At 44.6% G+C, this 15,097-nt stretch overlaps 1 protein-coding gene across 1 annotated transcript in view; it reads right to left on the bottom strand.

Moving 5' to 3' along the window:
* psmd1 (proteasome 26S subunit, non-ATPase 1) overlaps positions 1-15,097 on the bottom strand; it is an 81,881-nt gene that overhangs the window by 26,133 nt on the left and 40,651 nt on the right. Inside the window, exon 17 of the mRNA XM_056277199.1 lies at positions 451-565. Coding sequence (XP_056133174.1) covers positions 451-565 — 115 coding nt within the window. The remainder of the gene's footprint in view (positions 1-450; positions 566-15,097) is intronic.

The following is a 15,097-nucleotide window of genomic DNA, read 5'->3' as shown; positions in this document are numbered from 1 at the left end:
AATCCATTATAATTCTGTAATCCTCTTTCAATGTTGTAATCTGTAAATTCTGTTGCTCTCCCTGAGGTTTCTTCCTTTTTTTCCCCGCCACTGAAGTGTTTTTCTTAGGGAGTTGTTCCTTATCCGATGTGAGGGTCTAAGGACTGGATGTTGTACTGCTGTAAAGCCCCGTGAGGCAAATTTGTAATTTGTGATATTGGGCTATACAAATAAAAGTGACTTCACTTGACAGTTACCAACAACACAGCTAGTCAAATTCCAGTTAATATGAAAAGCGGACACTGGTTTTGATTCAAACAAAGAGTTTCTGATTTTAGAGGGAGTTGGCTAATAGACCTGAGTGGCGCTGATCCATGAGGGTTTTGGCTTGGTGGTTCATGTGTGGAATTAGAGCAAGAAGTGGGGAATGGTTTGATTTTTATATTGTCCAACTCAGAGGAAAGTGCTTGCCTTGTTTCCTGTCCCAGCACAGCAGATACCCAGAGCCATGGCTGCCCCACAACGCACATGGGGGTTGTAGCTCTCTGACAGGAGAGAAACCACACTGGGGCACTGCTCTGGGGTCCTGGAGAGAGAGAGAGAGAGAGAGAGAGAGAGAGAGAGAGAGAGAGAGAGAGAGAGAGAGAGAGAGAGAGAGAAACAAACAGACACACACATACACACAAACAGAAGGACGGAGTGAGAAAAGAAAGAAGAGGGAAAGAGAGAGACAAACATTTAGATGCCGTGAAAGTCAGCAACACCAGTTAAAGGATACTGCAGTCCCTCATGTATAAAAATGTATTCTGACTTCATCTCATTATCATCATCACAAGAATAGCACCAACAGAAACACATCAGCAGTCAGTAAAAAACAGCTGTAAAATTGCACACCACATTACAACTGATGTGGTGTGCAGTGTGCGTGCTACACTTGTCATGCAAATATAGTTTTATCTTGCAATAACAGTGACAATTCCACTGCTGACTCGACCCTACATGGCTACATATTTATGTGTTCAGGCGGGAAGCCAACATTTATGTAAATATTTACGCCAAAGTTGTTCATTATTTGTTTCGTGTCTCATTAAGCAGCCACCCACCCATCACTACTGCCCATTATTTACACAGCGCCCAGCCAATAAACTACCATTCACCCCCCACCCCACCGGAAGGACACGCAGACAGAAAGTTTCCTAATTTTTGTCTTTGTGTGATGCTTAAAGAGATACTTGCATCAAAACCTGACTTGTCCTGTTGTTAATCGATGTAAGGAGTGTGGGTGTGATCGACGAGACAAATGGTAGCCCTAAAAAAAAAAAAATCACATTTATGGCCAGACGAGAGATATCGGCGGTCGAAATCATATTTCCGGTTGGCGAAAATGTGGTAACTTGCCGTGTCATGAATTACCATTACCATTAGCATAGAGGGCGTGTCCGTAGCGGGACGCTATAAAAGTGAAGATGCTCCCATTTGGCTAGAAGGAATACGGCTGTATTGGCTGAGCAACATATTCGTGAGGCGAGTAGTCAACTTTCACTGAGACAGAGGAATCGTCTTCCACTTCCACATCCTCGACCTCAAAGCTGCTGTCGGTGGTCTCGTCGCTAAAGTGACGACAGTGCAGTGAATTTCTCATTTTTCTATGGCAAGCGGTTTAGCCCCAGTGTTTAGCCCACACAGCTACACCCACACGACCACCCTGAATTTCAGTAGCCAATAGCTATGAAATCATAAAACCATACCTACCTTTCGGTAGTAATTCAAACCACCCATGTTAAAACTGTGCTCAGAAACAGCATGAAGGTACCTCTTTAAACCTCAGGAACTATGTCCTTGCCCCACAAGACAGAGCTTATTCCATGAATTTGCATCATACTTCAACCACGAATTGCTATATTATGTAGCAACATTACCCACTGTCTTTGGCCTGTGGGAGGAAACCAGAGCACCCGGAGGAAACCCACGCAGACACAGGGAGAACATGCAAACTCCACACCGAGGATGATCCGGGACAACCCCCAAGGTTGGACAACCCCGGGGTTCGAACCCAGGGCCTTCTTGTGAGGCGACCGTGCTAGTCATGAATCGTCCATACTAAAATTGTCTCTAGGTGTGAATGTGTGCGTGTGAGTAGGTCTGTGATGGCCTGGCGGCCTGTCCAGGGTGTCTCCCCGCCTGCTGCCCAATGACTGCTGAGATAGACTCCAGCATCCCTGTGACCCTGGGAGCAGGATAAGTGGTTTGGATCATGGATGGATGGATTACCCACTGTAACATGCTGCTGCACTAATTCACAGAGCTTAAAGAGTTTTCTGTATTCCTGTGCAGTGATATGTCTATATCTTCTGCATTACCTAAATAACATATACATGAGGAACTTTTCTCCATGTTACCACTGGTGCCACATGTCAAAGTTGTTGGTATTTTCCAAAAAGATTAATACGTTGTACTTTTTTTCACTTGGGAGCAAAAACTGATTCCATTTCTAACCATCTCACCCTGTATTCACTTCATTTCAAAAAAGCCACTTATTTAAAACAAAAGATTAAGAAAGAGCAGGTTTCCAATGCACACTCGTATTGTAATGGTTTTAAATATGGATGCACCCATCACTCTTTCATTGCAGGTACTGACTCAGAGTATGAACCTTTAATTATTGGCTGACACCAAGTCCTGATCTGATCTATTACTTTTGCTGAACAGTGCAAAATACCCGACAGAATCTGTTTTTTTTTCCACCAGTAAAAAAATTCAGGCTTCCATGTGCCAAAATACAGTATTGGAAAAATAAAAGCCATTTTCCTATTATTTATGGCATGTTACTAACTGCTTTTCATGTACTTGCGTACATGAAATGAAATATTGTTTCCCCCAGTCCACAGCAGTGCAACACAAAGACAAAATCACATATCCAAAAACTACAAGAACTACAAGAACACATATATCCAAACTAACACAAATACCCAATCTAATCAACAAAAAAACAAAAAAAATCACTGTCCAAGAGAGCGAACGCCAGCCAGGATGACTGTTGGAACTGCCGGGCTGCATGGGCTAGCAGTTAGCTTAGCCTGCCCCGCTTCCGCGTCCTGTCAGACCGCCCTCGGTGTTTCCTCTTCGAGCGCAGCTCTGTGGTCCTTGGGCCCACCAGACGCAGCAGACCAGGCTCCCTCAGCAGACCCAATGCCAGCTCTCCCAGCCAGACATCCTTGACACACCTCCCCCACTCCACATGACGACACCAAAAACCACAGTCAACGCCAGGCGAGGCTGCTGCCAGACTGCCCTCGGTGTTATCAGAACTGTCAGTCTGCATGGGCTAGTAGTTAGCTTAGCCTGCCCCGGTTCTACGTCCTGTCAGACCACCCTCGGTGTTTCCTCCTTGGGCACAGCTCTGGGAAGGGCTGTGGTCCCTGGGCCCACAGGACAAGCAGACCAAGCTCTGCCAGCCATCAAACAAAGACACAAACTTAGACACAGATGTAGACAAAGACACTGCATGGACGGTACTGGGTGAGGCTGCTGGGAATGTGAATTTGTGCCGCCATCTTCCCACACTGGTACTGGTTGAGGCTGCTGCAAATGTGAATTCGCACCACCATCTAGTATCAGATATTAGTCTTAAAATCTCTGAAACCCGATACTCAGTTTTAGCCTGGTATCAGCCAATTAACCGATACTTGCAGTGGCGCATACCTTAGTTTAAAAGCAGGTGGAAACAGGAGAAATCTGTTTTTGGAGTAAACCTTCCCCAGATTATGACTGACTCCTCTCATTGGGAAAGCGTCAGGGTTATCAAGGTTGAGGTTAAGGTCAACTTTATTGTCATGACACGAGGTACACAATTAAATGAAGTAGGAGACATTATAGTGCTACACCACACAGTTATGTATGGGGTTCTGTTCAATACTTAAGTCAGCTTGTTTAAGGTCAAATTTATCACAAGTCTTCCATATAAACTGCAAAACTTAAACCCTTTCACCAATTTCTTCAGTTCTCCATCAACTACTAACTTACATTTCACAACATCTCCAGACCCCCACCACCACATTTTCCTGGCTTAAGCAGGACTCTTCCACCAACAACCGGAAACTTCCCATGCTTCTTTTCAGCAACCACTGAAATAGCTCTGACAGAGCCGACCAGTCAGCTGTATCAAGACGGTTTCCTTAAACAGTTTATACAAGTTGATTAAGACAGACCAACATTTCCCTCGTCTATATGGAACAGTGGAGAATAGGCTGAGAACATGGTGTGTGTGATTGTGTAAGGGGGACTCCTGATAGAATTCACTCCACAAAGGGATTCAACCTCCTAACTGTCTGAGGGCTGCCAAGATTAAGTGCCATGTGCAATTACCAGGCACTTGAGCCTTGAATGGTCTGAAGTGAACTTAATGGGCTCCAAACAAGAGCCCTGAAGTGGAGGAAAAAAGAAGATTACAAGCTGCTCACTCTTCATTCACAATGGGATCTTCTGGCTCGGTACACATCACACATGGGAAGAACAGACACTACATGTGGGCCCGTTGGGTTTTAGGTCACTTGGAACCCCCAGCACTTTAGTGGTCAGGTCTTCACTACAACAAAAATGGAGAGAGATTTAGCAAGGTTTAGGCTCGTCATGCCTCACAAGCCAGGTGCAAGAATGTGACAGGATCCGGGCAAAAAAATTAAAGGGCTGATGATTCCCGCCAAGGCAGTGGTGCAAGACTTGAATGTTACATTACTTCAGTATGTGTACCTTTACTTTAGTTGGAAACACAACTACATTAAGCATCATCTTGTCTTACGGGTAATCTGGGGTAATCTGAAACTACCAGGGAAAGGGAATAGAAAAAAAAAGACTAGGCCAAAATCTGGTACATGGTTGGACCGTGTATGGTCAATGTTCGAAAATTGTGGCCAATTTGTTACAGGGATAGTCAGTGTCTATAATGTGAATTCCTGGGTACTAAATGTTCATGTGCAGTTTTCTGTAGTGGTCCCAGTAATATTTGTTTTTGAAGTGTACTGAAGTAGCATATCCCATGACATGGCTAGGGATGCAGCGATTAACCGCGCTTTAAAACGTCACGGTTTGGTAACCATAAAGGCTTAGCTAGACTGAGTGCTTTCGTTCTCGCTCTCAAAAAAGGGGCATTATGGTACATCATTTTTCCCATGGCGTGCGCACAGCTGCCACCATGGGCTATGCGCCGCAAATTGTGGTCACTCACTCAGTCACGACTTGAGAGGGACGTTCAGTAGGACATGCTCCGCCTACATGCACAGCACAGGTGTGCCGTGGGTCTGGACGGATCTGTGCTTGTTCTACGATCAACGGTTGCACAGCGCGGAAAATACAATTGCCGGCACAATCTGCAGACAACAGATGGAACGAAAATCAAGTTACACCAGTGGCGCACCAGCTTAACGTGCCGTGCGGCACATGTTGTCACGAGAGCAACATGTTTGAGAGGAGCTACCTACATCCACCGGAGCTCAGTGGTCATGACTGAGCCCTGATACATGAACATGCTCCTCACATTTCTGCACAATAGCATGAACTGAAAGGACTGCAAATAACGGTGTAATCTGTGAAAAGGATCCCTGTGTTGGTAGGCAACAGAATAGACCACTACGCTAGCCGGTCCTGGAGCCTTTGACTCCTTGTTTTGTTCAGAAGGGAAATACATGACTAATAGGAAGCTTATATTCAATTCCAAAGAGATAAAAAATTCGATTCTTTTCGTTTATTTTCACTGTTATTTATTTTCACCGTTAGTGTATTATTTGAGTTCGAAAGGCAGCAACTGTTAAAAAAAAAAAGCCAACAAGGAAATGTGAGGAAAAAATATAATAAAACCTCCAATTAAAGAAAGAAAGCTCATGTGATTTTATACATCCACTGTGTTGTAAAACAAATGAATGCATAATAATCATGAAACCGTGATTTCTTTCCTCAGACTATAATCACACCATCAAAATCTATTATCATTGCATTCCTACACATGGTTAAGCTAGGTTCAAAAAAAAAAAGTTCTAAAAATGCAGTTGTAGCAATACTTTCCATTCATATCTTGGGATGTTTGGTTTGAAAGAGAATTTTACTGTAATTGCAACTGTAGTCATAGACAACTATGCCAATTATTGGTTAACTCCCACTCCTCTTTCATGTTTCTGTCTGTGGATGTCTGTCATTTTTCTAAGACTCACTCTGTATTGAGTGTTTTGTCAGACTGGTTATTTTCTCTCCTACTCGGCTCCATGCTGGACTGTTACAGCGAGTAACCAGATGTGGAAAGAGCAGCAAAATAGTCCGTTGTTCGTTGGCGTGCGATAAATGTCGAATGAGCCGGAACAGCTGCACAGATTTAATTTGAAAGAGCAACGGCCAACAGGAAACTCCCACTTCCGTGTTTCCCAGCGAAGTCGTTGGTCGGCCGACCAATCGTGTAACTTAAGTGACATCGCTGGTCACCTGATCCAGCAGCCTAACAACTAGTCACTCAAGCATGGACATTTGTGGTTGCAGGGCTGGCCCCGCCAAAAATAGACACCAGCGGTGAAGTAAGCTGTATTATATTTGGTATTTCATCTGACTGCTCAGCCGTGAATGGCACCATTGATAAGACCAACATTGTCTCGGCCAGACCGACGAGATGACTGCGGAGATTACTCAGCACCTGCAAAATTTCCCAGAAAGTTTCGGGGTCACCTGAAATGGTCACTGGGAGTGCATCAGTTAGGTTGTAATATCAAGTAGTCTGAAAAGACAGGAGATAAATCAAATTCCTCAATAAAAGACCCAACACTGGGTCCAGAACCTTGCATCACAGGCACCATCACAAATCTCTCTCCACGGCTCCCTCTGCCACAAGCTCACAAAAACGTCACTCGAAGCCAACTCTCCCAGAGAGGAGATGACTCATCTTGCTGTACTTGGGCCACAGCTTTTACTCAGAGGTTTAAATTATTTTTTTGGGGGATGAAATATACAAAAGAGTAAAAATTATTTGAAAAAGGAATATGTACAGGTGATGATAACAATGATAAAATCGGCAAAGACAACCGCATTAGCTGACAAAAACACCGAAGAGAAAAAAAAAGCTATATTGTGAAGAAGTTAAACAGTAAGAAATGGTTGAAAACGAAACAGTGAACACAAATATCTAGTACATCTTACAGACTTGCGCTGAGCTACAAGATATACCAGATATTTGTGTTGTGTTTTTGGTTCCTTTTAAAAGCCTGTGAATACTGTTGCCTGACCTCCCAATGTAAATAAGCAGGGGAAATATGCAGGGCTGTTTCTTAACCCTTTATCTGTTTGGGTTGTAGACAGTGCTCAATTTGTCAATCAGGAGGTCCAGGAACAGAGAGAGGGTGCTGTTCAGGCAGGTCAGGGAGAGAGAAAAAGCCAAATGCATCAAAAAAAAAAAAAAATCAACAGTGCCTGGGTCACATTGGACAAGGCCTAGGTGCTAGCTGTTTAAACAAAACTGTCATCACAAACAAAGCATTATTCAAATCTATTAATCGGAGCATTCACAGTAATCACTCAAAATTAATGTGTGTGTGTGTGTGTGGGGGGGGGGGCGGGGTAGAAACAGCTGTTTACAGTCTGCCAGAACAGATAACATTAAATATTACATAACATTTATTTACAGATTTTGATACTGACAAAGGAGGTGCCAGAGCCAATTAAATAGGTGCCAGTCCCAATCTGGGACATCCCAGATCCTGTTCCGGCAGGATCCAGCACAAATAAGGTCCTGGTTGTAGACGTAATCAAATGCTAATCATGTTCCTTGAATGTTGTGGGGAATTTGCAATGCAGGTTTATCCATCCATCGATTATCTAAACTGCTTGCCCTGCTCTCAGGGTCGCAGGAGTCTATTCCAGCAGTCATTGGGCGGCAGGCGGAGGAGACACCCTGGACAGACCGCCAGTCCATCACAGGGCCCACACACCCACCTAGGGACAATTTAGTACAGCCGATTCACCTGACACAGTCCACAGTCCAAAGACATGCAATGCAGGTTTAGTCTCAGTAAAACCAAGAAGGGTTTTTCACCTACAACTTGCCAAGCCTCTCTAGGCCTCACCTTCAGTCCTCTGTGCCTGACACGTGGTATGTTCACTAAGCCTGATCTTCACTGGCCTGTTTGGATTTAACAGACTAGCAAAACCATCCTTCAAAAGACTAGCTGATCACAAATGACAATCATCAGAAGATCTGGAAACCGCCTTTCAAATGTACCAGCTTGGACAGATGAAGCTGTTCTGGAAGTGTGATAAAGTCCGACAATGTATGTATGAATGGATTAAGACTAATATCGAAGGAAACATAGACCTGTAAAGACAGATACTTTTAAGATTATGGTGACAAAACTTCTGGTCAGTGGTCTTTCTTATTATGCAGCAAATATGTAATCTATCCATGATATCAACGGAAAATAATTGGAAACAAAACAGTAAAAAATAAGGACTTTGAACCTAAATATGTGTCGCAATTAATGTGGCACGGTAGCAGACTGAGGTGTAGTTTGAGAAAAGAAAACAAGAGAAACTTTGCTGTTGCTTATCCCTTCAGTTGCAACTAAAGGCTTTACGACCTGAAAAAAAGAGATGGGTTAATTATACCATCCGCCTCCCGCAAGGTAAATCAGCTTGGATGGAAAGAGAAAAAGAACGAGGGTATGGAAGTGGGCAGCATAGTGTGGCAGGGTGTGACATCTAAAGCTGAAAAGTACATACAAGCATTTCCAAGGCTACTGAAAATCTTCTGAGACTTACAAAACAAATTCTTTGCACGTTTAGATGAAGGCACAAGTGAGCAAAGCTGAAAACCTCACAGGTAAATGTACATCTGTGCATGCGCCTTTTATTTATCAAGGCTGAATGAATTCCGACCACTGTTACTTTGGTCTGTCCTTGGTGATTTCGACCCCTTGGTGTCCACTCCTGAGGGCGCTGGCCTGGTAAGCAACACCCACAGAAAGGAAAGTGGAAGAAGCTGGGGAAACATCTAAGTAGAATAAATTATAGCGACAATTTGCCACCTTGAAATGGAAACGAGGCAGTTACTGATGGATCTGCACTGCAGATTTGATTAACTGGCTTCCTGTCCGTCATACCCAGATGCCCAAATGAACCACGGGGTGCACCTGGACAATGTTGTCGCCAGCATGCAAAGACGCTGTGTGGCTTCAGAAAACAAAATTCAATACAATTTCATAAGAACTGGGTGCTTGGTGAAGTAAGTAGTTTTTTTTAAACTGCTCTTCTTGCAAGTTTGTGAATTGGTTGGAATGTTCCATAATGTCAAATATAAGGCCGCTCTGATGACTAAGTCGAATAAACTGTCGTTCCTGCAATCTGCTCGTCATGTGGCTGGGAGGTTCATATCCCAGACTCACCGTAACCAGTCACGGCCAGAGCGTCCACAGGGTAAGGCATTCATTAGGTCACCATTACCCGAGGGATAGTGGGTGTAGATCGGTGTAGTGTTCGGGGACTCATCGTTCTCCAACGACCCCTCTGGCCCATCCGGGCGCCTGCAGCCAAGCAACTGAAAGCATTCTCCCTACGTTTCCTTTGTGGCCTGAAGGTAATGCAATCCATGCGAGGAGGCTTCAGCGTGTAAAATAGCGAGAGCAGCCAACACGAGTTTGAAAGAAGCTGGTGTTACAACTATCTCCTTCCTGTGGAAACGTGAGCCAGGGGGGTTATTCGACAAGAGTTCCAGCCAGATGCCATTGGGTTAATCGGGTGGGATAAGGGGAAAAACTAGAAATAAATTTATTTAAAAAAAGAAAAAAATATATACATATATACACTCACCGGCCACTTTATTAGGCACACCTGTCCAACTGCTCGTTAACGCAAATTTCTAATCAGCCAATCACATGGCAGCAACTCAATGCATTTAGGCATGTAGACATGGTCAAGACGATCTGCTGCAGTTCAAACCGAGCATCAGAATGGGGAAGAAAGGTGATTTAAATGACTTTGAACGTGGCATGGTTGTTGGTGCCAGACGGGCTGGTCTGAGTATTTCAGAAACTGCTGATCTACTGGGATTTTCACGCACAACCATCTCTAGGGTTTACAGAGAATGGTCCGAAAAAGAGAAAATATCCAGTGAGCGGCAGTTCTGTGGGCGAAAATGCCTTGTTGATGCCAGGGGTCAGAGGAGAATGGCCAGACTGGTTCGAGCTGATAGAAAGGCAACAGTAACTCAAATAACCACTCATTACAACCGAGGTATGCAGAAGAGCATCTCTGAACGCACAACACGTCGAACCTTGAGGCAGATGGGCTACAGCAGCAGAAGACCACACCGGGTGCCACTCCTGTCAGCTAAGAACAGGAAACTGAGGCTACAATTCGCACAGGCTCACCAAAATTGGACAATAGAAGATTGGAAAAACGTTGCCTGGTCTGATGAGTCTCGATTTCTGCTGCGACATTCGGATGGTAGGGTCAGAATTTGGCGTCAACAACATGAAAGCATGGATCCATCCTGCCTTGTATCAACGGTTCAGGCTGGTGGTGGTGGTGTAATGGTGTGGGGGATATTTTCTTGGCACACTTTGGGCCCCTTAGTACCAATTGAGCATCGTGTCAACGCCACAGCCTACCTGAGTATTGTTGCTGACCATGTCCATCCCTTTATGACCACAGTGTTCCCATCTTCTGATGGCTACTTCCAGCAGGATAACGCGTCATGTCATAAAGCTCGAATCATCTCAGACTGGTTTCTTGAACATGACAATGAGTTCACTGTACTCAAATGGCCTCCACAGTCACCAGATCTCAATCCAATAGAGCACCTTTGGGATGTGGTGGACCGGGAGATTCGCATCATGGATGTGCAGCCGACAAATCTGCAGCAACTGCGTGATGCTATCATGTCAATATGGACCAAACTCTCTGAGGAATGTGTCCAGTACCTTGTTGAATCTATGCCGCGAAGGATTAAGGCAGTTCTGAAGGCAAAAGGGGGTCCAACCCGGTACTAGCAAGGTGTACCTAATAAAGTGGCCAGTGAGTGTATATATACACACACACACACACACACACACACACACACACACACACACACACACACACACACTGCACCCGGAAAGTATTCACACCCCTTCACTTTCCCCACATGTTATGTTACAGCCTTATTCCAAAATGGATTAAATTCCTTTTTTTTCTCATCAATCTACATACAATACCCCATAATGACAAAGTGAAAAAGGTTTTGTAGAAATTTTTGCAAATTTATTAAAAATAAAAGACTGAAATATTGTATGTACATAAGTATTCACACCCTTTACTCAGTACTTGGTTGAGGCACCCTTGGCAGCGATTACAGCCTCAAGTCTTCTTGGGTATGAAGCTACAAGCTTGGCACACCTATATTTGGGGTATTTCTCCCATTCTTCTCTGCAGATCCTCTCCAGCTCTGTAAGGTTAGATGGGGAGCATCGCTGCACAGCTATTTTCAGGTCTTTCCAGAGATGTTCAATGGGGTTCAAGTCTGGGCTGTGGCTGGGCCACTCAAGGACATTCACAGACTTGTCCCGAAGCCACTCCTTCGTTGTCTTGGCTGTGTGCTTAGGGTCGTTGTTGTGTTGAAAGGTAAACCTTCGCCCCAGTCTGAGGTCCTGAGCGCTCTGGAGCAGGTTTTCATCAAGGATCTCTCTGTACTTTGCTCCATTCATCTTTCCCTCGATCCTGACTAGTCTCCCAGTTCCTGCCACTGAAGAACATCCCCACAGCATGATGCTGCCACCACCATGCTTCACTGTAGGGATGGTATTAGCAAGGTGATGAGAGGTGCCTGGTTTCCTCCAGACGTGACGTTTGGCATTCAGGCCAAAGTGTTCAATCTTGGTTTCATCAGACCAAAGAATCTTGTTTCTCATGGTCTGAGAGTCCTTTAGGTGCTTTCTGGCAAACTCCAAGCAGGCTGTCATGTGCCTTTTACTGAGCAGAGGCTTCCATCTGGCCACTCTACCATAAAGGCCTGATTGGTAGAGTGCTGCAGAGATGGTTGTCCTTCTGGAAGGTTCTCTCATCTCCACAGAGGAACGCTGGAGCTCTGTCAGAGTGACCATCGGGTTCTTGGTCACCTCCCTGACCAAGGCCCTTCTCCCCCGATTGCTCAGTTTGGCTGGGCGGCCAGCTCTAGGAAGAGTCGTGGTGGATCCAAACTTCTTCCATTTACAAATGATGGAGACCACTGTGCTCTTCAGAACCTTCAAAACTGTAGAAATTTTTTTGTACCTTTCCCCAGATCTGTGCCTCGATACAATCCTGTCTCGGAGGTCCACAGACAATTCCTTTGACTTCATGGCTTGGTTTCTGCTCTGACATGCACTGTCAACAGTGGGACCTTATATAGACAGATGTGTGCCTTTCCAAATCATGTCCAATCAATTGAATTTACTACAGGTGGACTCCAATCAGGGTGTGAATACTTATGTACATGCAATATTTCAGTTTTTTATTTTTAATAAATTTGCAAAACTTTCTACAAAACCTTTTTCACTTTGCCATTATGGGGTATTGGGAGTAGATTGATGAGAAAAAAAAGGAATTTAATCCATTTTGGAATAAGGCTGTAACATAACAAAATGTGGGGAAAGTGAAGGGGTGTGAATACTTTCCAGATGCACTATATATGTGTCAGCCAGGGTTTTGAATGAAATGGTTAAAGTAATCTTTAAGTGGTGAGCAAAGTGTTAACGGCATGGCCTCTGTATGTCTCTGTACATCCATGATTATGATCCACACCCTGGGAAGAAGGGAGAAAGCCATGAAGAAGATGAGGACGAAGACGATGAAAACATAGAAGAAGATGAAGGAGGAGGAGGAGAAGAAGAAGCAGCAGAAGTGGTAGTAGTAGTAATTTTAGCCATGATTCTGACAGATGAGTCCTGATGGACAGTGTGTGTGTGTGTGTGTGTGTGTGTGTGTGTGTGTGTGTGTGTGTGTGTGTGTGTGTGTGTGTGTGTGTGTGTGTGTGTGCGTGTGTGTGCGTGTGTGTGTGGGGGGGATGATCTTTGCTTCACAAACAGTAATGGCGGCCTTAAGGGTGGTCCTTTACACCTGCTGTCACAAGTTAGTTATTTTAAATACTCTGCAAGTTGGATGCCGAGACAACACCGCTCCCTAGAGAGTGATAAACTTAGCCTCCTCTTCCACGGGTCCGGCTGTTAAAGAGCCCACCAAACACATCGCGGGTTAGGGAGCAGGTTTTAGCTAAATCAGGTGTGGACACTTGCCTCCAGGAAGACACTGGGGTTTTTAAGTCACTACTGCTGATACTTTCCCTGTGAGGGGGAAGAACCGGTCGTCATCTGGGGATTGTATACTCCAGCAATAGCATATTTCTGCTCTGCTTTATGGTTTCCTTATGCTTTTAAAACTATTACAATGAGCACTCGAGGTGGAAAGAACGCACAAATGATGACTGTTGTTGAGGTTGGGAGTGAAGCAGAATAAACACAAAATGGTCTCCGATTTCAAACGTAACCGTCACTGGGCAAATCACATTATAGTTGAATGCTTTGCTGCTCTTGACAATGTTCGCTTGGAAACTGAACTAAAACAAACAAATAAATAAATAAATAAATAAGAATCCAAAGCACATTTTGACAGAATAGGTAAATACATGTTCTTTTGAAACACCTAACCAAACACACACCTCTCTCCCCTCTGCAGAACAGAACAGAGTGACAAATCTAAACAGTACAGCGGCAGTGTTGAAGGAAATTACCTCCCAGTACTGCTGGCGTTTAGCCAGCCCAGAGACATTTATCTGCCTTCTCCTCACCATGACAGAGACAGAGAGACACACACACACACACACACACACACACACACACGAGAGACAGAGAGAGAGACAAAGAGAGCGAGCAAGAGAGAGACACAGAGAGCGCTAGATAGAGAGAGAGAGAGAGATCTAGAGACAGTGTGAGTGAGAGACGGAGCGAGACAGAGAGGGAGAGCTAGAGAGAGAAAGAGTGAGAGAGACAGAGAGTGAGACAGACAGAGCTAGAGAGAGAGACAGGGAGAGAGACAGAGAGAGAGCAGGGAAAGGTAGAACAAGCTGATCCCGGGCTGTGAGCAAGAGGCAGTGAGAGGGAATGGGGAGAGAGGAAGAAGAGAAGAAACATGTGAGAGTTTGAATCACGGCCGGTGATACGGATCCAAACTGGGGGTTCTTCCAGCATGGTGGAATAAATGAGGATCCACATGACAGACAGCATCAGAAGAGGACCATTTTAAGCTGCATCTGCAAGGGGGGGGGGGGTTCTTCGACATGCTCCCGTTTGAGGTGGGTGAAAATGTGGCAGGGGACTTGAAAAACAGCCTTCTGAGGGGCATGCAAGGATTACGACGTGTTGGTTTGAGTGCAGCGCTGCATTCCCCGCGTGCAACACCACTTGCTTTCAGAAAGTAAGGATGTAGCGGAGCGGACAGCACACCGCAAAGATATTATCCACAGAAGAAGACGTCAACGGAATGCAAAACCGATGAGAGCTTGGAGAAGAGGTAATCTATACAAAACCACACTAAAGTGTAGCTGAAAATGTGCAGATCAAAAGTAAATTGGGGGTAAAAAGTGAAATGCAGACTGTAGTTCAGTCTTAATGGTTGTAATCTACCCCACAGGATGGATGAGGTTATGGTCACCATGAATTAAGTCTGCGGTAACTTCAGTGTTGGTATTTCATTCTGAGATGATTTCAAAAGCCTTGTGTAACTGCTTTTAATATACGGCGGGGAGCTTAATGTATGCTTGGACAACATATTGTGTTACCACTGAGATGCTGGATGCACAAATTTTGCCAAGATTTAAAAAAGTCTTGATGGTACCTGCTCTTGACCCCTGCCCCCGCCCCTCACCTGAAATTAAGCTTAACAGTTTTAACAAAAACTACAAGGATAGGTCTCTTCAAATATCATACGTATTTAAACATGCACCATAAGTGGCCATGTTAGGGGAGTCCCTCTCCACTACAAGTTTTCAAAAGCTTCCAAAATCTTTTTGAAGATGGCAGAAAACAGAATTATAAAAGCCAGGTTCGTGGTTATGTGCTCAGCCATGGTCTGGAATCACATG

Source organism: Lampris incognitus, chromosome 3 (assembly GCF_029633865.1).
Source record: "Lampris incognitus isolate fLamInc1 chromosome 3, fLamInc1.hap2, whole genome shotgun sequence".
NCBI lineage: Eukaryota > Metazoa > Chordata > Actinopteri > Lampriformes > Lampridae > Lampris > Lampris incognitus.
Note: the sequence above shows the minus strand (reverse complement) of the source record. Positions and strands in the feature narration are given on the sequence as shown.